The sequence below is a fragment of the Euprymna scolopes genome, chromosome 15 (assembly GCF_053919585.1).
Source record: "Euprymna scolopes isolate OS-2025 chromosome 15, ASM5391958v1, whole genome shotgun sequence".
In the NCBI taxonomy this organism is placed as follows: domain Eukaryota; kingdom Metazoa; phylum Mollusca; class Cephalopoda; order Sepiida; family Sepiolidae; genus Euprymna; species Euprymna scolopes.
This window is the reverse complement of record NC_136496.1, coordinates 43,283,250-43,310,435: the sequence shown is the minus strand read 5'-3', so window position 1 is coordinate 43,310,435 and position 27,186 is coordinate 43,283,250. Positions and strand designations below refer to the sequence as shown.

Sequence of the window (27,186 nt, the reverse complement as noted above, 5' to 3'; positions counted from 1 at the left end):
TTCCAGTTTTTTTGGATACTATATATTTCATTATATATTTGTAGTAGGTAGTCCAGAGATGGTTTTGGTAGTTTTTTAAGAAATTGACAATGGATTTCATCAGAGCCAACTCATGAGATTTGTGTATTGCTTCTTTTAATTGGTTGGTTGGTTGGTTGGTTGTTTTTGTTTTATGGCATATCAATCCTTTTCGGGTTATTTAATGCCGAATCCAAAGATTTTGAAGAAAATTTTTTTTTAATAGAATATATTTGTTGTTTTCACGTCGGTTTCTATTTAACCCATAGTTGGGACCCTAACAGGTACTACCACTCCGGGTCAGAGTTGACCTGGGAGCAATGGTAATTAAAGGGTTGCTCCACACTCCCCAAAGCCCACAAGCTGGGGCCTCACCACTGGATATAGTTTAAGGTCATATCCAGGACCCTTCTTTTAGTTAAATGGTTGGTTGTACTTTTCTTCATTTTTTGATTTGAAGTTAATTTTTTTCTTTGCTTTGTTTTGTTTTATAACTTGAAATTTTTTTTAGTTTGTTTTTTTCATGATGAATTTATTGAAAATTGTTCTGCTAGTTTGTTTGCAATGTTTTCCTGTATTTTGGGGACGTAGAACTTTTTGGTATGTTCTCTTCTGCAATAGAAAGTAGCATATTACTGAAATAGATAATATGTTCTGAGTTAGTGTTTGCTTCAGGTATTAATCTATGTTGGCATGCATTTTGAAATTTTTCCCAATTTGCTTTTGCATAATCCAGTGTCCTCTAATCTGGGGTACTCGTTTTCTAGTATAATTGGGAAATGATCACTTCCGCATGTATCATCATATATTCTCCGGCTATAGTCCATGTTTATGGTTGGGACACATAATTAGGTCTATTGCTGATAGTGTTCCTGTTGCTGGATGAAGGTACATGTTGTCTTTGTTATTGAGTAAACATAACTTGTTTTGGTTGATTATTTTTTCAATGATTTTTAGCCTCTTTTCTTGTTTTTTTCACTGCCCCATAGTTCGTTATGGCTATTAAAGTTACCAAATAATAAAAAGATTTTGGTAGTTGTTGGATTAGATTGCTTAGTTCTATTTCATCTATATTGGTGGTATATAAAGTGAGCAGAGGGTTATTGTTTTGTGTCCCATATATTTATCTACAATTTTCCTCGCTTCAGGGAATGGAATGTCTTGCTTTTGTTGCGTTATAATTTCCTTTTCTTTTTTCCATATATCGCAGATCCTTGCATAGGCAGAGTGGTTCTCCCACAGTTTGCACATTTGTATCTGTTTGTGCATTCATTTGCGTTCTGGTCAGGGTTTTTTTTAGCACATTTACCACATGCTGGTCGGTTGTAACATACATCCTTATAGTGCCCAAATTTATAGGGGGTTTGGTATGAATAGTTCTACTTTTTTAATTGAATGGCAATTCTTATCTCTTTTGGGGCTTTTGGTGTATTAAAGATTATGATGTAGGTGTTTGTTAGTATAATGTTTTAATTATTTATAATGGATACTCTTTTTATGTCAATTAAGCCTTGGAATTTTAATTCCATTTTTATTTTGTCCATTGAACAACTGGATAGTTCTTTGTTTTGAATAACACCCTTTGATGTATTCACTTTTCCATGGGGATAGGTTTTAATTTTTTGTGTCATGGAATTTTTCCATTTTTAGTAGAACATAAACATATCTTTTTTTTTCTATCTCCACTAGGATTGCCCCATTTCGTAAATTTTTAATTGCTTTAGGTGTTATTTTTGTAGAAATTACCCTTTGTATTAAAAATGGAGATAGTTTTGTCAATGGGGTGTTGTCTACTGCTTCCAGAATAATGAATCTCGGGAAGTTTTCCCTATTTTCAGTGTCTGAACCATACTCAGTGTGAGGTTTCTTGGTTGATTTTGTTGCCATTAATGTTTTTTTTTTTTAATTTCATTATCCTTGCTCTCCACTCACCGCGGAGTCCAATTCAATGGGAACTAAAGTAAATCCATTTGCCCTCATAGGACAGAGATAAAGGGGTGGTATACTCGTATTTGAAAGGGGTCTATTAGCACTTGTTCTTCCTTCTTGTTTCACTACCCAAGAAAATAGTAAGAAAAGTCGGGGAAGTACAATGATGTCATATAGCCATTTCTTCAAACCAACTGACCCTAGAGCCACCGCCTTCTAATTCATTAGTTGGAATATTTTTTTTATGATACTTGTGTGTTTATGTAGATGTTGATTTTGTTTTCTGAATTAGAGCTTGACGTGACCAGATGATTGATTGGATTGGGCCTCTCCGACCGCCTGTCTAGCCAAGGTAAGGGCCAAAGTGGTGTGTTGCAGGGTCATGTCTTCTTTGTACCTAGGTCAAAGTCTGCTCAACCACCAGGATCCCATCCCAAAATATCATAGGTCACCAACCATGGTCAACGGGTGGCCTCATTGAGGGACTTTTAATCTCTGTAGGAGAACAGTTAGCATATTCTGATGCCCTACTGACTGGGTCAGAAAAGGATGGGGTAAATTGATTAGAATAAACTATAGTTACATGAAGATAAAGTCTCAACTATAAAATGGATATGGCAGAACTTCTACACTGTCCAATTATACAATCTTGTTGCTGGTTTTTCTGACACTATAATGCTTTGCATTAAGAGTCACCAATTTGAGTCTTTCAATGAAGTTGAAAACTAGCACAAATATTTTAATTCAAAACCAAATGGTTGGTACTTTGATCAAATTTAAAAGCTAGAAGATCACAGACAATGATAGTATTTATTTTGAAGAATAGTTTTGAATAGATATTTGCAAAATACTCCATTATTTTAATATATTGAATAGAAATTTTCTTCAGGTTAATAATAAGGTCATGCCACTTACCATGACAAGCCTGGGAACATAAAAGCTTGTGAATAGTCTTGGGCAGAGTTGAGTGAGCTCCATGTGTGTCATGTAGAAGCTAAAGGGCAAGAAAAATTGAGATAGATGAGAAACTGTAATTATAATGGTTACATGGTCATTCTTCAGCGATTCCTATCCTTAATCTTTAACACTTAAAAAATCAGTGAAGTTGAACAATTTGTTTCTTGAAACAATTAGATGAAAATATAATTTTGAACTATTCAAGACTGAAATTGGTTTTCTTTTATAAAAAGCTACAATAAAGAATGAAGAAATTTATTTGTTAAAATTCTGCCATGTCTTGAGATGACTTAATAGTTTTGTTATGATAATATTCTTAAATTTGTCAATCAAAAAAAGTTGTCAGCCCTCTTTTCATCCAACTCATATTTACATCAGAATTAAAAATAACCAGCCAACAGTTATTCACACTGTCAACATTATTGACATGTTTTGGACCAATTTCCTCATCTTCATTGCAATCATGTTTACTAAGTGTTGACCATCGTAATCTCAGTACTTTTCTTCAAGCACTTTTTTGTTGTAGTTAGTATTGCCCTGAACTTTCTGATTTAAAGAGGTTCATCAGGATTTTGAATATAAGGACATATTAGTGTTAATTTAATGATAAACTAAAGAATCATATCTTTATTTAAATAATTAACTAACATCCAAGGATGGAGTATTACTGTCACATCTGGGCAGGAGCTGCTAGAAAGATCTTATCCTGCCTTGACAGAGTTCAGAATAGACTTCGTAGCATAGTGGGGGATGCCCTTTTTTCTTCCCTGCAACCTCTTTCTCACAGAAGAGATGCCATGAGCCTGTCTCTGTTTTATTGTTATTTTCATGGCAAGTGTTTGTCTGAACTCCAATTTATGGCTCCCCCCTCACCAAACATTCACAAGAAACACTCGTTTGGCTGTAACCACTATCAATAATTTCCCCCACCTTTTATCTGTGCCTAAACCTAAACGTAAATTCCATGAACAAAGCTTCTTTCTAAGAACTGCACGCCTGTGGAACTCTCTTCCGTTTACCTGTTTTCCAGCTGACTACAATATGGCCATCTTCAAGTCCAATGTAAACAAGTTCCTGATGAGCCGTTCCCCTTAAGTAATCCAATTTATCAAATTTCCACTTCTAACGATTACTATGATATTGTCTAAATGACCATTGCACACTCTTTAACCCTAATCCTCGAGTGGCGTCTGGGCCTTGATAAGCGGTGATTCCTTTATAAAAAAATATTAAATATTCATCTTATATATATATATATATATATATATAAGACTTTTCTCTTATTTTAGTGATTAATAGCTTTATTAATAAAAGATTAAGAAATAAATGTTTCATGAGTTAGATAGGGCAAATATTGGTTTGTTTGGTTAAAAATAAAAATTCATTTCTAATCACTTTCACCGAATTTCATATTTAATCCGATTAACAGTTTTTGTTTTGATCACTAATTAATATCATAAAGGGAGTTGGAGGAGCTAATTTTCTCATAATCAGATACTACCACCCAAATCACTGTGTACTACTTTTAAAAAAAATATTTATATATACACTGATGAAAAAGAAAAGAATTCTTCATTTGGCCTTTATGCTCGCTTGCTTGCTCTTTCTCTCTTTCCCTCCCCTTCCTTTCATTGCATTTCGCTGACAACGGAAAGACAGAAATAATTGCTTTCTTTCTCAGGGAGGAATGGGAAAACATTTTAAGCAAGATAGGCCTGTGATATTCAAAACTGACCTGGTAACTAAACAGCACACCTTACTTAAAAGCAGCTGTTAAGAACTTGAATCTCACAATGACAAAAATATTTTTACTTTGATTCTGTCTTAACATAAACATCTCATATTAAGCAGATTGCTTATAAATTAAGATCCCAGGCAGTGCTAGATAACCTTGCTAGTTATAAATATAGACAAGCAATTCTATTAAGAATGTATTCAATTTATTTATTTTAGTTTGTTAATAGTCAAACCCTTAGAAATTTGTGCTGGCACAACACAAAAAAACAGAATTGTAGAATTTCATTTTAAAAATCTAATATCTATTTTCTTCAATTAGAAATTATGCCTTAATATGGAATAGCAAATCTGCCATGTAAAACTAATCTAATGCAACATTTTAAAGAATTATTTAAGGTCAATTTTAAATGAGTTGCAAGAAAATATGGCAATTTTTTAGCAAACCATTAACTAGCTAGCACTACAGTCAAGTTAATGCTTTACTCCATAGAATCCTTGTAACGTCTCCAGAAGAAACTCTTATATTCTACATGCGGTGTGATGAGTCCAAGACATAAGGATTACCAGCTAATACAATGTCAGTTTTCAAGTAAATACATTAACAACAGGATTTAAGACTAATGTTTTTTTATGAAATCATAGACATACCTCAATTTCCTCTTTAATCAAAGCCTAAAAAAAATAAAAAAAATAGTAAGGATGAAATACTGAAAAATGTATCATTTTTTTTAAATTCAAACAGCAGAAAAACGAAAACATGTATTTTCAATAGAAAGTCTCTGTAAATTAACCTTTATCACATGGAATGCAACAACATCGGATTTAGATTAGGATGATGAATCAGCAGATGCTAGCAAGTTATTCTAGTTACGAGATATAGCAAGCTACAGGATGATCCCTTCTCTCTCTTCCTCCCCAAAATGGATGACACTCTCAAAAATGCCAGCTCTGCAATTGTTAATAAAATTCACAATCATTATTTGACACAATTAAACTTCAGTCTATGCCTAACTTGTCTAACTATTTTCAGTCATAAATGGCCAGGAGTCTTTGTTTTATTTTTTTTTTAATGCTGTGTGGGGCACTTTAATGATCATCTCATCAGTAGGAGGTATGATCAAACCATAACCATGTAGATTTTTAACTCAAAGATTATGTCTATCAAAACAATCGCCATAGTATTCTTGAACTGAAAAGGGTCATCACAGTCCAAATCAAATCAGTGTTAAAAAATGATTGTGTCAATAATTAGCAAGTTTGCGCATCATATCTACAACTGCTGATCACTGAACAATGATTAAACATGACTGAAACTTAGTAGGCAAGTCAGGTATAGTTTATGTGTACCAAATATGGTTAAATTGCAGAAAAGAATCAATTTCTCTAGAAATGGCAAGTTGGAATGTTGATTTGTTCCAGTCTACCGACAGAAATGATAACGACATAATTATTATATAACGAAACTCATTTGAAACAACGATTCTTCTTCCGAATGAAAAGCATTAAATGTTTCATATATTTTTTACATCTTTCATGGTATCCTCATCTTGGTTATTGTTATAATCACAATGTTATGAACAATGTGTTCTCTCATTTTTGGTTGCAGTCAATAACCTTCTGCATATTTCAAACTCCACTTATTTATTTCAATTCAGAGTCTCATGCTTTTACGATATCAGTTTAATTTTCTAAAGTTCCTTCACAACATTCTACTAGAATTCTCTCTAAAAAAATTGCCTTTATTGAGTGTATAAGAGTCAATTATGTCCTAAGATCGCATACTGTTGCCACATCTGGGAAGGTGCCGTTTGGAACATTCTTTTTTGCCTTGACAGAGTACAAAATCACCATTGAAATTTAGAGCTACAGCTACTTTTTCACTGAAGAGATCTTGCTTATCTTTCTTAACTGTATCATTATGTTTATGGTAAGTTCATAACAGAGCTTCTATTCCTGGTTTCCTCCTATGTACATCATTCACAGCAAGAAATTGTTTTCCTAGAACATCCCATCTGTAGAACAAAATACGATGCGACTACAACTCTCAGCTGACTACAACATGGCAATCTTCAAGTGTAATGTAAACAAGTATTTTCTGAGCTGTCCTCTTGGATAATCAATTTCTCTCAAATAATTATCACTTTAATTTTCTAAAGTTTTTGTTCAGTTTATCCATTGTTTCTAATTCTCTCATGGTAGCAATCATTATCCAAATGTCAATTTCTTTAATCCTTATCTTTGAGTGGCCCCCAAGCCTTGATAAACAGTGACCCATTAGTAAAAAAAAAAATGATAATTAAAAAGTCTTACAAGAACCAAATCCTTGGCCACTGTGTTACGATTATGTTTGCGTTCACTTGCTTCTCGTGCCATGATGCATGATGGTGCAGTGTGAATTTCAATTGTGTTGTCTTCTTGGTGAATCTTCAGTTGCAAACCTGACAGGACAGAATAAATCATTCAAAACTGGTGAACATTCCTGGCATAAAACTTAACCAATTTTCTATTTAAAAACTGGTTTATAAACAATAAAAACTTGTTAACAGACAGAAAGAATTTTCGCAGACTTATCTCTTTTAGACAAAATGCTTAACATAGGAAAAGTATGTTAATCCAGCAGAGGTATCTCCCTTGATCTATATCCACATTATCTCCCTTGAATTATACTAACCAATGTAAGAGTGCACTCTTCTACTTTTGCAAAAAAAAAAAAATCACATCCCCCCCAATTGCAAATTTAGAAAGCCAGATATTCAGTGTTTTCCTAGCTGGGCTTCAGACCAGGTAGACATGACCTACCTCACCTGCTCATTTGTACAGCATTCACAATTTTTATACTGTTTCAGTCAAATCTGTTTTTTGATCACAGCATCAGACTCTCAGAACATCAACAACAAAATAAGTAATGTTTTCTGGTATGTTATTCATTGTATATTTCTTTCTATTTGTCTGTCCTTACACTACCATGTTCTTTATTATTGCATTAAGACAACATAGTTTTGCTTTAGTAATTATATCTGTGCTTTGTGTCCTCTTTATTTATCATATTTCGTACATCCTGCTTATATTTATCAGGTTTCTTAACAGGTATCTTAAGTTGAGCTACAATGGTAGAGCTGTGAGAAGAAAACCTCTTCTTCATCCTGCCAATATTAAGTGCAGAAAAGATTGCGCTTGTGAGATGGTGGAGAGATCTATGACCTTTTGGACCAATGTCATTTTATTTAATGGGTCACGATTTGCATTATTTCCTGATGGTGGAAAGGTATGGGTATGGAGGCTTCCTCAGTAAGACTTAAAAAGACTGCAGCTAACGTTGAAACGTAGGGGTTTCTTGGTTGGTATGGCATGCAATTTGGAGTGATGGTCGCTCAAACCTGATGCAGTGTGAAGGAAACATCAATTCTAAATATGTTTCCATATTACATGAAGGACTCCTACCAATATTCTCAAGTGGTAAAATGAACCCAAGTTCACTCCTTATTTATAGAAGATGGACTCCTTGTTACTCTATTAGAACGATACAACATTGGCTGAGCTAAAATGTGATTAATAAACGTCCATGGCCGAGTCAATTCCCAGATATGAATCCAAATGAAAACCTTTGGGGCATATTAGACTGGAACCTTTGCAAAAAAGTAAAGGAAGCCATTTTCTAAGTGTGAACTTTTAGCTTTATTGCATCAAATATGGTAAGAAATTCCTCAAGATGATATTTGTCAACTGATTAATGCCATGCCTAGAAAGGTCCTAGCATCAAAAACAGCAAAGGGGATGTCAACTAAGGATTAGATATTAAATTTATGACATTTATTTTTGATTTTGTTCTATAAATTATGTTTATTGAAATAAACTGTTTCTATGGGTGTCTATTCTTTTCTGTCATGCCTATATATATATATATATATATATATATATATATATATATATATATATATATGGTGATTGTCACTTCTTGACAGAAGAAGACCATCTTTCCCTTGCTTTATTGTTGATTACTCATTCATTTTCATGTATTTTTGAATTTTTTTTTTTGTGTGTGTATATATATATATATATATATATATATATATATATATATATATATATATATACACACACATTCATGTACATAGATGTAAATATACACATACATTAACAAAGAAAGCTTTACATATTAGTATTCGGGCCTATTCTAAAATTCAAATATATATATTAAATTAAAAGATCAGGAATGAAAATTGCATAAAACTTTATGCATTAGCAGATCAATAAGGAAAAAAGATGAGAAGAAAACGAAAAACCTCTTTACGCTATGGCATTTCAAAGTTAAATGCTTCTCACCAGAAAAGGAGAAAAATCAGCATTATACTGTGACCCAACCACCTGTGATGATTGAAAATTACATCAGTAATGGTTGAATTAGAGCTTTTTATTATGTGAATATATATAATCTCGGGCAACAACTGGTTGTCTTGTTGATCACAATTGTTTGGTTGGTGACGCAAATCACAAGACGCAAAAATAACTTCAGGAATGAGGAGATTGATAATAACATTAATAATAATATTGTTTTGTAACAGAAACTGTTGCATGGTGTTGAATAATATTGTTCTGTCTTGGATATGACCCTGGATTCAAGGTTTCACCTGTGTGGGAAACTTGTGTGAAAAAATTAAATTTATGTTGAAAAATTAATTAATATGCACAAGTGATTTTACCAATTTAGCCAATCAGGGCGAATCCAATTTTGACGTTATGAAAATGGATTGGCTGAATGAAAAACCCAGACCTCTCAAACCCACACCATCACCTCCCTATAAGAGGGTACGCAAAGCGTGTTTTGGCAGTTGAACCCAGTTTCAAGTTGAGAGTTGAGTCTATATGCCCCTCCACCCATGCTACACTCCCTACTCACTGACTGCAAGATAGAGAGAGAGAAGAGGAGACAATTGGTTGTCAAAAAAGGTTTCATTTTGAATCACTGTTTAAGCAGGCTGCATTATCGAAAAAAAAAGGAAATTGCGCACATTTTTTTTTCATAATTGTAAAATAACACTATTGTATCCGGAATCCTGAACAGAAGCGTGTGCTCCATCCCAACTATTATCAATGGACCTGAGGTAATCTCATCAGCATCAGACAAAGTCAAACTCTTTGTCAAGAACTTTGCAGCTAATTCTACTCTTTGTGACCAAGGCCGCCAACCCCCAATATTTCCTCCTGTATCAGAAAACACACTATGTGATATACGTATATCTGTACGTGATGTTGTCAAGCTAATCAAAAACCTTGATTCCAGTAAAGTAACTGGCCCAGACGGTATTCCAATTATAGTACTCAAAAAACTTCAACCAGAACTAGCGCCCATACTTACAAAACTGTTTAAACGTTGTCTTAAGGAGAATAGTTTCCCATCTCCCTGGAAAATTTCATCAGTATGCCCTGTATTTAAGAATTCAGGTGATCGCTCATCCCCTCTCAGTACAGGCCAATAAGTCTCCTGTGCGTCATGAGTAAGTTGTTGGAATCTGTGTTAAATACAGAAGTAATCAACCATCTCAACAAAAATAACCTTCTTAGTGACACTCAATATGGTTTCCATTCTGCTAGATCTACAGCAGATGTGCTTACAGTTATATCTCATAGGATTAGCAAATCTCTCGACGGAGGCCACCTTTCTAGGGCAATTGCTCTTGACATATCTAAGGCCTTTGATAGGGTATGGCATAAAGATTTACTTCATAAGATCTCTAGCTATAGTATAGCTGGAAATGTCTTCTCAATTATTAAATCATTTCTTTCTGATAGGTTCATAAGAGTAGTAGTTGAGGGGCAAAAATCAGAAGCTCACAGTATTAATGCCGGTGTCCCTCAGGGGTCCATCTTGGGCCCAATTCTTTTCCTGATCTACATTAATGATCTTCCAAATCACATCCTTACATCATTTGTAGACATTTATGCTGACGACACTACCATTTATGGTAGCACATCTAAGACAGTAAACGACCAAGTTCTCTCCAATTCTCTCTCCTCTGATCTTGAGCACGTAGTACAATGGGGAAAGGAGTGGCTGGTTACTTTTAATGCATCTAAAACCAAGCTTCTCTCTTTACATCATTAACATTCTGATCCACATCTGGCATCAATTGAAATGAATGGCTCTCGTCTTCAGGAGGCCTCAAGTTTTGACAAGCTTCTGGGCTTGACCTTTACTCCTGATCTTAAATGGAACACGTACATCAAATCTGTTGCCAAGGCCGCTGGAAAAATGGTGGGATCTTTCTATCGATCCGGTAAATATCTCACTGCTGATGCTATTCTCTATCTATATAAGAGCCAGGTACATCCAAGGATGGAATATTGTTGCCACATCTGGGCAGGAGCTGCTAGAAAGGACTTGTCCTGCCTTGATAGAGTTCAAAATAGACTTTGTAACCTCGTAGGAGATGTCCTTTTCTCTTCCTTGCAACCTCTATCTCACAGAAGAGATGTTGCGAGTTTGTCTCTGATGTATCGTTATTTTCATGGAAGGTGTTCAACTGAGCTTCAATCTATGGTCCCCCCTCGCCAAACCTTCACAAAAAACACTCGTCTAGCTGTACACACTATCAATAATTCCCCCCACTCTTTATCTGTGCCTAAACCTAAACGTAGATTCCATGAACAAACCTTCTTTCTTAGAACTGCACGCCTGTGGAATTGTCTTCCGTTTTCCTGCTTTCCGGCTGACTACAATATGGTTGTGTTCAAATCTAACGTAATTAAGTTCCTGATGAGCCGTTCTATATAAGTTATCAAATTTACCAAATTTTCATTACTAATGATTACTATATTGTCCAATGTCTACTGTACACTCTTTAACCCTTATCCTTGAGTGGCCTCTTGGCCTTGATAATTGGTGATGCCTATGTAAAAAAAAAAAAAAATTATTTAACAATTTCAGGAGAGAGCAAGCAGGAAGAGAAGGTCGGCCACCCCAGTGCCCGTTGACACAGCCTGTGGCTCGTGTATTCCCTAGAGACTTTGAGATGTTCACTGTTTTTTTTTTTCTTGTATTCTTTCTATTTTTTAATATTTTTTTTTTCTACAGGTCACTATTGAAGTAAAGAATACAGGAATCATGCATCAAACCAGTCATTGTTTGGACCAAAACCACAATATTGAACTTTCTTGAATGTTCTGAAGGACTACACTTACATACTGGTGAACGCAACAATTTTCACTGTGTTATATTGGTCCTGTTTGACCAGGATATGACCTTTGACTGGGAGAGACCAGAGTCTTCACCGTGTTATAATACATATATAAGGATATATAAACAAAACCAACTTGAGAATATTTAGATTAGAAATGAAGAAAGAAAATTATTCCCTACTGATATATACCAATATATATATATTTTTTTCATTTCTAATGTAAATGTTCTTAAGTTGTTTTCTCTATCTATATATACACATACTACAAACAAACACACACACACACACACATATATTACACATCTATATATCTCTGCATACATATTCTAATATATAAAGTTATCTTGTCAAATTTTGTATGATAAACCTAAATAGCAATTCATCTGACAAATCAATATTTTATCTTTGAATTCAAGAGTTAACTTTTGATCTTTTAAAATTTTAAACTTACAATTTCAAAATAAGGAAGAATTAATAATAATAAAAAGAGTTTAGAAATAACTTTACCAATTTTTTCAAATTCATCTGAGAAGGAAGTGACAATTCTTATTTCCTTGTCAGACAAGTTAATCATCCAAGGTGGACAAATCTGAGAAAATTTCACAGAAAGTTTTTCATTTTCTTTGCCATCCTCCAATTGGTACATATCTACAATAAAAATACATTGACTCATAACATGTTTCACGATTAAATAAAAAGGAAGAAAATAATCGAAATAAAAATGAAAATTGTATTGCATAAATTCTCACTGGTAAGTAGTACAACTGATCAGGGTAGAGAGGAGCATTACGAGATATTTTTTATTCATACTAATCTATAACATAAAGCAGATAACTATATGGTGACACTAGCAACCCCTTTAATATATTGTAGATTGCATGTAACATTTTGAATCAACATTTATGCGTTGAATAAATAAAATAAATGAAGAGTAAATGGTTAGAGAGGCTGAGAGTATTAATTTTTAAGCAACTGTAAGAGAATTAATAGATAAAAGTCTCTTGTCAGATGAAGATTCAATGATACATCCAATCAAAAGCCTATTTAAAATGTCTGTTACTTTTTTACTCATATCATGTTTAATGTTTGTGCAAAATTTTTAAAAATTCCAAGGCATAGTTATTGAGAAAAGTGTAGACAGACGAACGGACACAGGTGAATTTATAGGTCCACCCTCCCTTAATCGGGGGACCAATAATCATTTAATATCATTAGGATTTTTATCACTTTATTTGCAAAAATTAGATTATTATTTAATTATGCATGTGAAAGGATATTCATTTCTGAATAAAATGGTGGTATTTTGAGGACTTTGGTTTTTAAAATATTACTATTTTAGTGGAGCCCTCTTGAAATCTGTTTTATCCAAAGTGTTTTTATGGTCAAAGTAAAAAACATTTCTATATTTTTTTGTCAAAATGTTTTTGTTATAATTCACACAGAATGCAAAACAGAATTAAACATGTCAGAAAAAAGCTTTTTGCTTACCTGCTGTGAGTTGTTCAAGTCTTATTCGTTCATGGGCAGCATGTTGGTCAATCATTAGCAGATGATCAGGAACTGAAATATCAAAGCCAGTCATCAACTTAAAGCACAATTTTTGATAGAAACTAATAGAGTTTTAATTATTAGAAAATTGTTATATACCTATTATTAAGATTAGTTTATTCCTAATACATTGACTTCCAGATCATGTGATGATGGGCCAGGCACCATTGCTTGATTTAGCTACATGACCATTCATATAAAAAGTATGACTCAGAAGTTCACTTTCTCTTTTCTCCTTTCTTTTAAATTACTTGATAGCATTGCACCAAATTCGAATGTGTCAGAGATGAAATAAAAATATTAACATACTAACAATAATAATAAAACTTATCTAGTCAACAAAACTATTGCATAGAATTGGATCAAGTTTGGTATAAAAATCCATTGGGATGTCAGATGTAATACAATTAAGAATATTAATTGTAAAGCCCCAACAGCTGTCAGAAAAGGTTGGACAACAAAACATTGCTTAGGTAACCTTTGCTTGTAATTTTTAATGAATAGAATGAATTACATCAATAGCAATGTTAACAATTAGTTTTATGAATATTTAATTCTACAAAGCAAAAAATATTTCATGATTCTGTGACAATCTTGCAATACAGTTATTAATGAATTGATGAAATTCAATGGTTTTGTTTAATGAAGTTTTAAAATTGTCATAGCCATGAAAACAACTCCTATGGTCTATAAAATGGCAATGCATCTCAAACAGCCTCAAGCCTGGCAGGACTACTTCATGTCTTTTAGCTCCTTTTAATGTCTAGTCAGTATTGCCATATCTGACATAATGGTAAGAATGTCAGGTGACCATGGTTTAACCATTGGTTGAGTCATACTAAATATTTAAAAAATGATACTCCTAGGAGTAGGATCAAGGATAAGTGAACTAATATTGGGAAAGGAGTGGCACCCTCTAATACCTTGGTGTAGTAGGTAATGAAAAGGGAGCCTTCAGGTCGCCTTTGACTATGGTAATCCACTTTACTTTTTAGAGCATCAATAATAAATGTAGACAAATTATAAATAACTATAATTGCTATGTGTTAACAACTGATCTTCTTATCTCTCTTTTCCAAAATGAATGATTGGCGTATGAACAGAGAATGATGTACACATATAAATAATATATACAGCTTTCAGGATAAATTTAATAAGTTTTTGATATTCTTTCATTTCAGAATCATTTGAAATTTTTAGTAGTGGTAAAATGCAATGAACATGCATTTATGTATAATCTTGGTGGTTTTGAGCTAAAGACACCTAAAAAGGACTGAAATATTGGAAGAGAGTGACTTGCATCATGATGATTTGTGCCAAATTAAAAAAATTCAGAATCTACAGTTCAGTACTCCTTGAATACTTTTAACAATGTGAGCTGGAGAATTTCAGAGTTAGAAGCAATGGCTAGCAGGGAGGACTATAGCAGGCGTTTTGACTGTGTCTGCACAACAAAATTCCTATAGAAGCTGCAAAAAAAGTTGTGTCGAGATCCAGACAAGACAATGAGGACCTTAACGATAAAGCTGGGTGTTGTCGGCAACCATGAAGAAAGTGTTAAATGAGGATTTTCGCTACTCCTTATATAAAAGTCACAAAGACCAACTACTCACTGCCAAAGCCCAAGACAACCATGTTACATCAATCAAGAAATTTTCAGTGAAGCCAGGAAGTCTCTTGTTCTTCTCAGAACCAGTTGTATGCTGCAAGGAACAGCAAATGACTAGTCTACAGTCTACGTGAAATCTTATGCATCATCAAGAGCACATTTCCTCAAACTTTAATGTGTTTGGATGTGTTTCCAGTGAAAGCTATACCATCACGCCACATCATATTTTGCAAAGGGATTCAGACAATTCAGATGGTTATATTGGTCCCCTGTTGTCAAGCACTGTATAAAAAAAATGGCAGTGGGAAGGCTATACACATGGCAGCAAGAATCAGTTCCTGGAAAACCCAGAAATGGCCGAGAACTTCCATGACTTAACCAGCCTCTACATCTGATCCTTCAACTTGCCTGATTGCCTATTCATGGATTATTATGTGCAGGGTGCAATTGAGAAAGACACCAACCAATCGCCTGCAACACCAAAGAGGACCTGAATAAAACTGATGTTCAGGCATCTTTCAACAAGCGCTGTGAAGAATACCTGCTCAAAGTTCAGGTCCTACTCAGAGACTGTTATGGAGGTTCAGGACGTTTTCTTCAAGTGAGCTGTATTCAACAAAAGATCCTCCAAGAGATACACTTTGTAAATGACATCAATCATTGGTCAAGATTTTTTTGCTTTCCAAAAAGTGTCAAATTAATAATGAATGCCTGTACTCCCAACATGTAACAGCTAAAATGATAATGTGAATATCAAATATTCTAACTTTACAGTTGCAATTATAATCAGTTCAAATTCTTACTTGCAGATTTGCCATCTTGTGATTTCACAATACAAGCAATGAATTTATTATCCACTTGACCAATTGTCTGTAAAAAAAATAAAATTTCAGTAAATTATTTAGACAGATTGAGAACATCATTTAATAAAAGCAAAGAAAAATTGTGTTTTATTTTCTCTTTTTCTCCAAAGTTTATTTCACGTACAAATGATAATAAATATTGGATGAGTAAACCCACTAGTAGATAAATTGGTTAGTTGAGAATAATAGGAAATGAAAATCCAATTTGCTGAACACAAGATTACGATTACTAAACTGTGGGAATATATAAATGAAACAGATATGATGTCATATGAAAGAAAGAGAGAGGGAGAGAGAAAAGTGTTAGTTTGTTTGGACATGCACTCTGTGTGAACATGAGAAATTGAGATGAACTGACAAAATATGACCAAACAATGATCAATAACCTATCACTTGATAACATTAATAATACTAATAGTTTCTGTCTGAGAAACAAATTCTATGTGCTAGTATATATCATACATTAAATTTGCTAATTAACAGTTGATTATGACAATTTCTTGTTGATGTACACTACCTCTTTCCCAAAGGAGGAAGTAATGCCTGGAAAGATGGTACCATGACAACAGAACAGAACTACCTGCCCCAAAAGTGGAATTCTTACCTGGGAAGATAGTCTTATGACAACAGAACATATACTAAACTATCCCCACCCTATGAACTGAGCATTAAAATATACTACAATAGAAGCAATAGTATAGTTTCAGCTTCAGATAGATACCAAATCTCCATTATTAATAGATTGCATAATTTTTATGTAATATGTAATTGAATATAACTGTATTCTTATTTATTATCTATATAATAATCCGGCTAGGGATTTTTATCCTCAGACCTCAAAATTAACAGAGATTAGACCATTTCTGTAATCCAATCCAGTCCCTGTTGATTTTACTGTGGGAGTTTAGTGCTGTGCAGTTCTAGGAGATCCCCTCCCCCCATCCTCAAGCTTTGCCTTCTCTTTTTGGAAAGGGTTTAGTTTATTGCTAATCGCCTGAGGCGCCTTTAATGGGGAATGTTGACAGGGTTGCCCAGGCACTTTTTGCAGGTCAGCATGCCCCTCCTCTGGATTGCTGATTTCTCAATCCCACTTTCAACCCTGTTGTTTAAGTTTTTACAGTGGGAGAGAACTAAAAACCATTATTATCTATATAATAAAATCCAGTCATGTTTTTCTGTTGAAACTTCAAACATAATCAAAAAATAACCAACCACTTTATATGTTAATCTGTTCCACACTCCAATTATTTAGGCACTCGTGAGTGTTTCTAGAAATTCTGCAATCAAGTCATCCTCATTCCATAATTGTTATATTTGATTATTCCTCCTAGATTCTCCCAAAAAAATTTTCAAAGAGAAGACAGCATCAATTTTCACTCGCTACTATTTTCCTACTGCCACCACCAACAGATTCATTGTGTGCTACTTTTCAATTGTTTAAAAACTCATCAAACACGAGTTAATATAGAATAATTACTAAATGCTTAAAAATAACTCTGAATAACATCTTAAAAAAATAACTCATCATTAAGACAACAGATTTCTGCATTGCTAAGCTTTTCCCCTTCCTTTGCTTTACTTTTTCTTTTTTTGATAGATTAATACCTTGATTTTTATTTTTGATAACAAAATAATAAACATAACATGACTATATCATCTTTTAATCTTACAACACTGGAACAGAAATATCCAATGGTAGTTTTGGATATAGAGGAAAAAGATGTCAAATACTGAGCGAGTAAACCCACTAGTATATAAGTTGGTTAGTTGAGAATGACAAGAAATGAAAGTTCAGTTGGGTAAATTTGGTGAACTGAATGTTAGGATTACTAGACTGGGGGAATTTATAAATGAAACAGATATGATGTCATATGAGAATGGAAGAGAGAAAAGAGTTTGTTTAGAAATACACTGTGTGTAAACATGAGAAATTGAGGACAGTTGACAAAATATAAACAGTGATTATTGACCTTGTTTTTTTGTTTCTCTACACCTTACCATTGGTCAGTGATTTGGAATGAAGATCAAGTTAAATACATTTCTTTCATGTTCCATAAGTCTTAGGTTGACTTAATCCTAGTGATGGGATGATTCCAATATTTTTCCCGATTCCGATATAATTATTAATTCTGTGTTAAATTACTGATTCCGATTCTTTATAAATTTTGAAATATTTAACTGTATAGTTGTTGTCTTATTTAAATTAATTTTCAGATTACTTCAAAAAATGTATAATACTTGTAAATATTTCCGCAAATGTAAGCATACACTTATGAGGCGATGTATAGATTTTAATTTTACTAGTAGTTTAAAATCAATAAATATTTTTTCCATTTTTTTTTTCATTATTACCAGTTTCAATTGAAAATTAAGTTTCAAACAAAAAATAAACAATTAAAAGAATCATTTTTGACATCTGGAATTAGGATCAAATCGTTCAGATTCCAATATCAATTCCTATACATAAAGATGTTCTGATTTTTATGATTTTCAATTCCAATTAATAATCCCAATGCTACTTAATTCTTTTCAAAAATGTAAATAAGAAGCTTTGATTTCAGCAAGCCCTCAATCTAGAAGGATGATGCAGGGTCGCATACAAGAACAAACAGCTTACATGATGTGGATAATGATTTTGAACTTTCATGGATTTTTGTAATAATGGCGGCAACTTAATGTTATCTTCTGCATGTATGACATAAAGTTGAAATACAACAACTGATTCGCGGTCAATGTGTGTATAGTTAAGTACAAGTACATTAAAAGAATGAAAAATATTTTGTGTTTTATTGTGTTGCTCATTCAAAGTTCTAAAAAACATTAAATAATGACTCTACAGTTGAACTTTGGTTGGTTAGAATTTAAGTGAATTATAATTGCATCTTTAGAATGAAGAACAAGGTTTATAGTTTCAATAATGCCATCAACGTTTCTTCTGATGTAATATACAGACTGAAAATATCACTCACCTCCATTTGTGAAAGCATCGCTTTTGTAAATTGACAAGAATGAGTCACTCTATGGAGTTTTTGTTGGATTGAATTATTGGACCAAACATCAAGAACATCCTAAAAAAAAAATAAATAAAAAAAATAAAATAATAATAATAATAAAAAAGCCATGGCCAACAGATTATAAGATGAATTAGCTGTTACTATTCAATATGAGTGTGCATTCTTCAACAAGAAGATTTGCCGAAGAATCAAAAGAGCTAGTAGTACATATTAAACATTCATTATTTTTTTTTTAATTTTGACACATAAAAAGATTTAAAAAATTGCAAACACTAAAAAAATATGTATAACTAGCAGGACCCGTGTACTGGTGTTGGCCAGCTGAAGTATCTTCCCCATCCTACCCATAATAAAAAAAAAAAACTACGGTTGTTAGTAGTAGTCACTGCCGGCCTAGTAAAATAATGGCACTGGTGCTCGGGGACCAAAATGAATATACTATGCTGAAGTAACAATGTTAGTATCTATAAACCCATTCTTAATATGGGGATTTGATTATGTGCTGTAATTATTCTTTGCTTTCACCTAACATGTCAACATTGAAACAATCAAAAAGCACTGCTGCAGACCTAAATAATGATCCCCCTAGCCTTTAAATTTTTCCTACCATCAAGTACAGGCTTAATTTTCGGATTAAAAATAAAATTTAAGGGAGTATTTTTAATGACTGTAATAGTCTGAGAGCAATTTGTAATGACAACATTTTAATAAATGGAACACACACTTATTTTGTCACGTCAGTTGTTAATGCTACTCCTAACTGTTAACTGTTTTCCTTATTAGTAAGGTGTCTACAATTTTTTCCCATGTATTTACTTAATGTGAAACCTAAGCCTGTAGTCTATAAGTACTGTGGAAATGTGTGCAAAAATTGAAAGGAAATAATGTGAATGCTAGTGACAACATTAACAATGGTAGTGGCCAAAAAGTGGGTAATCACTGTAGTAGAACATTATAATTCCAAATATAAGCCTGTAAGCATTAATAATCGCTCGGATAATTTATGAATAAGTGAAAAATATAAAAATTAAATAGTAGAGGCAGCATTGTTCAGATCCATCAATTCTTTTTTTAAATTATTTTGCCATATTTTTTTTTTTTTTTTTTTGAAAGTTATGTGTATTTTAAAGGTTTTAAAAGGGTAAACATGTCCAATAGCTGACCCTAATTGGGTTGGCATACTTGACTAAATATTTACAGCCAAATATTTAAGAAAAAAGGCCAAAAGAGGCCAAATTGATAAATATAGCCAGATTTTCGCAAATAAAAAAGTTAAATTGAAAAAAACAAGATATGTGGGTAAATATATAAACATTTATGTATTGTACACGTCATTGTTGTTATGTTTTTGTGCTTGTATAGATTGGTGAGGTTAGAAACTGATGCATTTCATATATATTTATATATTGAAGAGTTTAGTGTCCAAATAATCATGTCTTATTTATTACGATTTGTCTTGGAAAAAAAAAAAGAAATTATGAGATTTTATTAAAAGATATATGTTGCAGAAAAAAATTGTTTCCTAAAAATAAATTTGTTGTATTTCATTGAACAAACTTCCGGAATTTTTTTTATGCAAAACAAAAAAAAAAAATGCAGATATTTAGTCTAAAGTTAACATCTTCAATGCAGTCGTAATCTCTATATAGCATTAATAAAGGTAATGTTCAAGGTTAAAAAAAGTTGAATTTGTTGTTTCTCAGTGCCTTTCATATTCACCTTAATGTGACGACATTTCTATGTCTTCAGGTAATCTGTAAATGAATACCAAATAGTACTGCCATAAGCCAAACAACACATGCATGTGCATTGTTTGGTTGGCCGTTAGAAAGCATAACGTTTTTATATAAAAAAAAATTGTCGGCGACAATTTTACATGCAATAATGATTATCATAATACCAGAAAACCTATAATCTCATCAAGTCCCATGAAAAAGATAAAATAATTTACAAAGAAACTACTGTGATTTTCTAATTGTTTTTTTTGTGTGTGTGTGGTTTTTTTAGTAGAATAATATAAAAGATGCAAATGTTTGTGAGCTAAAGTCTTCAATATATAAATGTATATGTAATGCGTCAGTTTAAAATATCACGAATATACACATGTTGTGTTTAATGGTATACAAACACGATAGCAAGAACTGTTTATTTTTTGCTTTGTTTTGACAAAGATATTGTAATATGTCTTAGTGACGCCATATTTTAATGTTAGTAAGCATTCGTTTATGAAGTGTAGAATTGGATTCTAGAATACGAGAATATATGGAGCTTGGCCAATCAGTATGGTCAGACTTTGGCGAGTGACCATTTATTTATTTATTATTTATGAATCGCAAATTGCAAAAATTATGTTAGTTCTATGTATTTATGAACCAGTTACGATCGGTGTAATCACGGAATCTGTGGGACGTGTACAATTTGTTCCAGTGACAACTGGGAGTAGTGGTAGGACTAAAATAGGGACTCCTTCCTCTAAAGATGTTGTGATTGTGATGGTGTTACTCGTCAGATGCAATGTAGCATTTTATTATTACAACTGAATGTGTAAAAAATGGTGTTCGAAAGTTACATAAGATAGTGGCTATTAGCCTAGATGTATTGAATTTGTATGTGGCATCTGGTGTTGCAAACCTTTGAGACTTTGGTCCAGAGAAGAATTTCTGCAGTCATTTTATTATATAGGAGATTAGCCAGAAGAATTCTATGTTTAATCATGTATGTATGTGTGTGAATGAGAGAAAGAGAAACAACAGAATGTGAGGATAAAAATCTGACAGAATGTATAGACAAAACTAAAAAGGAAAGAAAAGATTAAACGAATAAAAAGCAACACAAAATGTGTGCAGGAATCAATATTTCACCTTATATTCATTAAGGCTTCCTCAGGAAAAAAAAAGCAGTCTAAATAACTCTCTTAAAGATTGTACTTCATAATTCATCGTTTAGTTTTCTCTGTTATATATATTCTGTAGTTATATTCAAAGAATTAACTATTGTTCAGATAAATAGTCACAAGAACAACTTTAATATGACATTATTTATAGTCCATAATGATGGTGATGATGATGATGTGATGACACTTACAGTTTCGCTCACTTGAAAGACTGGATTTTTCCAATTTCTCCAAAGTTTTAGTGTTGGATCTGATAAAATAAAATAAAAAATTGCAATGGTTGTTTTAGATTTTCTTTTCATTCTGAACAAAATTAAATTTTACGATATCCTTACAATTTATTCAAATCTTGACGAATGCTTTATTTTAATATTTTTTGTGTGTTTGTCTAGACTTCCCTCATGAAAAAGATAAAATAAAAAAAATCTCTATAAGGGACGGAAAAATAATATACACCTAAAATCACTTAAATTGATCAAAGTACTTTAATTTTTAAATAAGAAAGTAAAATTTTATAGCCACAAGGAACAATCATATGATATGATCTTGAAAACAATCTGAAGAAACAAGGGAGCTAACTCCAAATTATTAAAACAAATTTTAGAAAGTCATTTCTAACATGGGAAGGGAGGGAGACATTGGAAAAAATTCAATTTGCTTAAAAATGATATTCTTTAGAAAAAATAACACTACTTTATCAATTTAGGTGATTTTAGGTATACAATATTTTCTTTTCATCACAAGTATGTTCATCAGAATGTTTTTTTTTGTTTTTTTTTATTAGATGGGGGTTAGTTCTAGACAAGTACTTTTTTCGCAAATGAAATATTTAAACTAGTGTACAAGATGCTTCAAAGAATGTCTCAACTGCAGTTATGCAGATAGAATTGTAATTTTCAATTTGTACTTTTAACTACTAAACCTTTAATGACGTTATTTTGCTTGCAACTGTGCACACCTAATTTGCACACAAATATTTTAGATTGTGTGTACATAAAAGCCGAAAAATAATAGAAGTAATGAGAAGAATAGAATGATGTAAATTAAAAAGAGAGATATTTCTTACTTTTGGGAATGAGTTATGTTTGAAAAGGATTTCATTTTAATGGTTCTAATTAGCTGTATCTTTTATTACTCTATGCTATTTGCCCACCTCGCCCACTTTTATTTTATATAGCGGCTATCATTTTCACCTCTCTCAAAAACTAACTATAAAACTCCAAATTAAAATAGTCTATTATACATAAAAGGAAATATCACCACAAGTAATAATACTATTTAACCTATAGCGAGAGAAAGAGAGAGAGAGAGAGAGAGAGAGAGAGAGAGAGAGAGAGAGAGCAGAAAGAGATTAATTTAGATTTTGTCTTTTTATTTATTTATTTCAAATTTAACTGGTTTTGAAAATTCATTATTTTCTGGTGCAAAACATCTAATCCAACTTTAATAGAATATCCTACAGGTCACATATGTTTCAGTAGATGTTTATGTATCATGGATGGAGGATTTACACTTAGCAGCGTCTCTGGACTGTAAAAGGAGTACTTACAAAAACAGAAATTAATGATGAATAAAATAGTCATTTTCTTTTAAACTAGTCTCCTTTTCCTCAACAGACGCATTTCAGTGACATTTTTGTCTTTGAAACTTAATATGAAGTGAAGCAGTACTGCTGCATTTTATTTTCGTCTGCAACATTTGACAGAGTTTGTTCAACATTTTATGCATAATATTTAGATCATTTTGAAAAAAAATGTAAATGTATTTGACTTACAAGCATAATACTAAAATTATGATCATTTTTTAGAAATTTTCTCTGTCCATCACAATTTTTTAAACATGACAAATACATTGTGAAATTAATCTCATTTCAGAAATATCGGAAATCTTAACTGTTATACTTTTAAAAATGGAAAATATTACATTAATAGTAAATAATAAATTCTCAACAAATAAAGTGGATGACGTGACCAGAAATTAAAACTGAAACCTTGAGACTTTTAGTCTTAGGTTCTATCAACTGTGCTATTTATTTTCTTATAAATAGGTCTTAAAACATTATCTTAAAATAATTATAGCTTGGTATGACAAATTTATGATTTACATCATGTTTCAAAGCATGAATTCAGTATCATAACTGATGATAAAAATAAAGAAATGAATGTATAAACATTATCAATAACGTTGAAAATTATTTTGTTAGTTCAAAATTTATTTTAAGTACATATTGGTGTTAAAACAATTTAATATTTAATACATACTAGAATTTAGGCCTGCAGGAAGCATATTTCTAGTTATTCAAAGTTTAAAATTGCCTGAATTCCAAATTGTTATTTATTTTAATGACAAAAAAGAAATAAGATTAGGCAGCTCTTTTGCCTTTGTTTTTTATATTTAAAACTTGTTCTTCGTTAATTTTTGTCTGTTAAAAATGTTCTTTTCTTACAGTGAACTTGACCAGAATTTCATGCTTATGTGGTTAGTTCTTATACTGTAAATATCATGTTAATAAAAAACAATAATAAAAATAATACAAAACAAAAACAAATTCACCAGAGAAAACTGCAACTCAACGCTTTGTTTATCATTTTATTTTTTGTAATAGAAGCATCATTAAATATATGTTCTACTTCATTCAAAAACAAAATGAGAAATATGATAGATACTCCATTATGAAATGTATTTTGAACTTCATGCAAGAAAAAACAGTTGAAACACATTTTTTAAGCATATGCAAATCTTAACTCATGTACACATCTCAAAATAATGGATAAATCTCTACTAATTTTGACATTTTGTAACTAATTGTAAAAGGGAGAAATTCCACAAACATTTTTACTCCACTGGGAGATATTTAACAATATAAGAGTGACATGTAGTTTGCTTCAAGCATTGTATGTGATATATATTTAAGGAAGTAATGGAAAGTTCTCAGTGTTGAACTGCTAATCTAAAACAAATGCCGAATGTGTTTAAAAAAAAAATCAGTTAGTCATATTATAATATAATTACAAAAAAATATCTAAATTTTGAAATAATAATCTAAAACAGTCAACGACACGTGCATCATTATCTTTAAATTTTGAAATAATAATCTAAAACAGTCAAAGACACGAGCATTATTATCTTTAAATTTTGAAATAGTCTAAAACAGTCAAAGACACATGCATCATTATTTTTAAATTTTGAAATAGTCTAAAACAGTCAAAGACACATGCATCATTATCTTTACATTTTGAAAAAAAAATCTAAAACAGTCAAAGACATATGCATCATTATTTCTAAATTTTGAAATAGTCTAAAACAGTCAAAGACACATGCATCATTATCTTTAAATTTTTAAATAATCTAAAACAGTCAAAGACACATGCATCATTATCTTTAAATTTGGAAATAATCTAAAACAGTCAAAGACACGAGAATCATTATCTTTAAATTTAGAAATAATCTAAAACAGTCAAAGACACATGCATCATTATCTTTAAATTTTGAAATAATCTAAAACAGTCAAAGACACATGCATCATTATCTTTAAATTTTGAAATAATCTAAAACAGTCAAAGACACGTGCATCATTATCTTTAAATTTTTAAATAATCTAAAACAGTCAAAGACACGTGCATCATTATCTTTAAATTTTGAAATAATCTAAAACAGTCAAAGACACGTTAATCATTATCTTTAAATTTTGAAAAAATAATCTAAAATAGTCAAAGACACGTGCATCATTATCTTTAAATTTTGAAATAATCTAAAATAGTCAAAGACACATGCATCATTATCTTTAAATTTTGAAATCATCTACAATAGTCAAAGACACGTGAATCATTATCTTTAAATTTTTAAATAATCTAAAACAGTCAAAGACACGTTCATCATTATCTTTAAATTTTGAAATAATCTAAAACAGTAAAAGACACATGCATCATTATCTTTAAATTTAGAAATAATCTAAAACAGTCAAAGACACGTTCATCATTATCTTTAAATTTTTAAATAATCTAAAACAGTCAAAGACACGTGAATCATTATCTTTAAATTTTAAATAATCTAAAACAGTCAAAGACACGTTCATCATTATCTTTAAATTTTGAAAAAATAATCTAAAATAGTCAAAGACACGTGCATCATTATCTTTAAATTTTGAAATAATCTAAAATAGTCAAAGACACATGCATCATTATCTTTGAATTTTGAAATAATCTACAACAGTCAAAGACACGAGAATCATTATCTTTAAATTTTGAAATAATCTAAAATAGTCAAAGACACGTGAAACATTATCTTTAAATTTTGAAATAATCTACAACAGTAAAAGACACGTGCATCATTATTTCTAAATTTTGAAATAATCTAAAATAGTCAAAGACACATGCATCATTATCTTTAAATTTTAAAATAATCTAAAATAGTCAAAGACACATGCATCATTATCTTTAAATTTTAAAATAATCTAAAACAGTCAAAGACACGTGCATCATTATCTTTAAATTTTGAAATAATCTAAAACAGTCAAAGACACGTGCATCATTATCTTTAAATTTTTAAATAATCTAAAACAGTCAAAGACACGTGCATCATTATCTTTAAATTTTTAAATAATCTAAAACAGTCAAAGACACGTGAATCATTATCTTTAAATTTTGAAAAAATAATCTAAAATAGTCGAAGACACGTGCATCATTATCTTTAAATTTAGAAATAATCTAAAATAGTCAAAGACACATGCATCATTATCTTTAAATTTTGAAATAATCTACAACAGTCAAAGACACGAGAATCATTATCTTTAAATTTTGAAATAATCTACAACAGTCAAAGACACGTTCATCATTATCTTTAAATTTTGAAATAATCTAAAACAGTCAAAGACACGTGAAACATTATCTTTAAATTTTGAAATAATAATCTAAAACAGTCAAAGACACATGCATCATTATCTTTAAATTTTGAAATAATCTAAAATAGTCAAAGACACGTGAAACATTATCTTTAAATTTTGAAATAATCTACAACAGTAAAAGACACGTGCATCATTATTTCTAAATTTTGAAATAATCTAAAATAGTCAAAGACACATGCATCATTATCTTTAAATTTAGAAATAATCTAAAACAGTCAAAGACATGTTCATCATTATCTTTAATTTTTGAAATAATCTAAAACAGTCAAAGACACGTGCATCATTATCTTTAAATTTTTAAATAATCTAAAACAGTCAAAGACACGTGCATCATTATCTTTAAATTTTGAAATAATCTAAAACAGTCAAAGACACGTGCATCATTATCTTTAAATTTTGAAATAATCTAAAACAGTCAAAGACACATGCATCATTATCTTTAAATTTTGAAATAATCTAAAACAGTCAAAGACACGTGAATCATTATCTTTAAATTTTGAAATAATCTAAAACAGTCAAAGACATGTGCATCATTAT

At 31.4% G+C, this 27,186-nt stretch overlaps 1 protein-coding gene across 1 annotated transcript in view; it reads right to left on the bottom strand.

Moving 5' to 3' along the window:
* LOC145293794 (uncharacterized) overlaps positions 1 to 27,186 on the bottom strand; it is a 77,396-nt gene that overhangs the window by 13,653 nt on the left and 36,557 nt on the right. Inside the window, exons 4-11 of the mRNA XM_080140349.1 lie at positions 21,938 to 21,996; positions 18,809 to 18,907; positions 15,780 to 15,846; positions 13,308 to 13,379; positions 12,327 to 12,467; positions 6,952 to 7,079; positions 5,290 to 5,313; positions 2,863 to 2,941 (exon numbers count right to left, since the gene is read on the bottom strand). Coding sequence (XP_079996475.1) covers positions 2,863 to 2,941; positions 5,290 to 5,313; positions 6,952 to 7,079; positions 12,327 to 12,467; positions 13,308 to 13,379; positions 15,780 to 15,846; positions 18,809 to 18,907; positions 21,938 to 21,996 — 669 coding nt within the window. The remainder of the gene's footprint in view (positions 1 to 2,862; positions 2,942 to 5,289; positions 5,314 to 6,951; positions 7,080 to 12,326; positions 12,468 to 13,307; positions 13,380 to 15,779; positions 15,847 to 18,808; positions 18,908 to 21,937; positions 21,997 to 27,186) is intronic.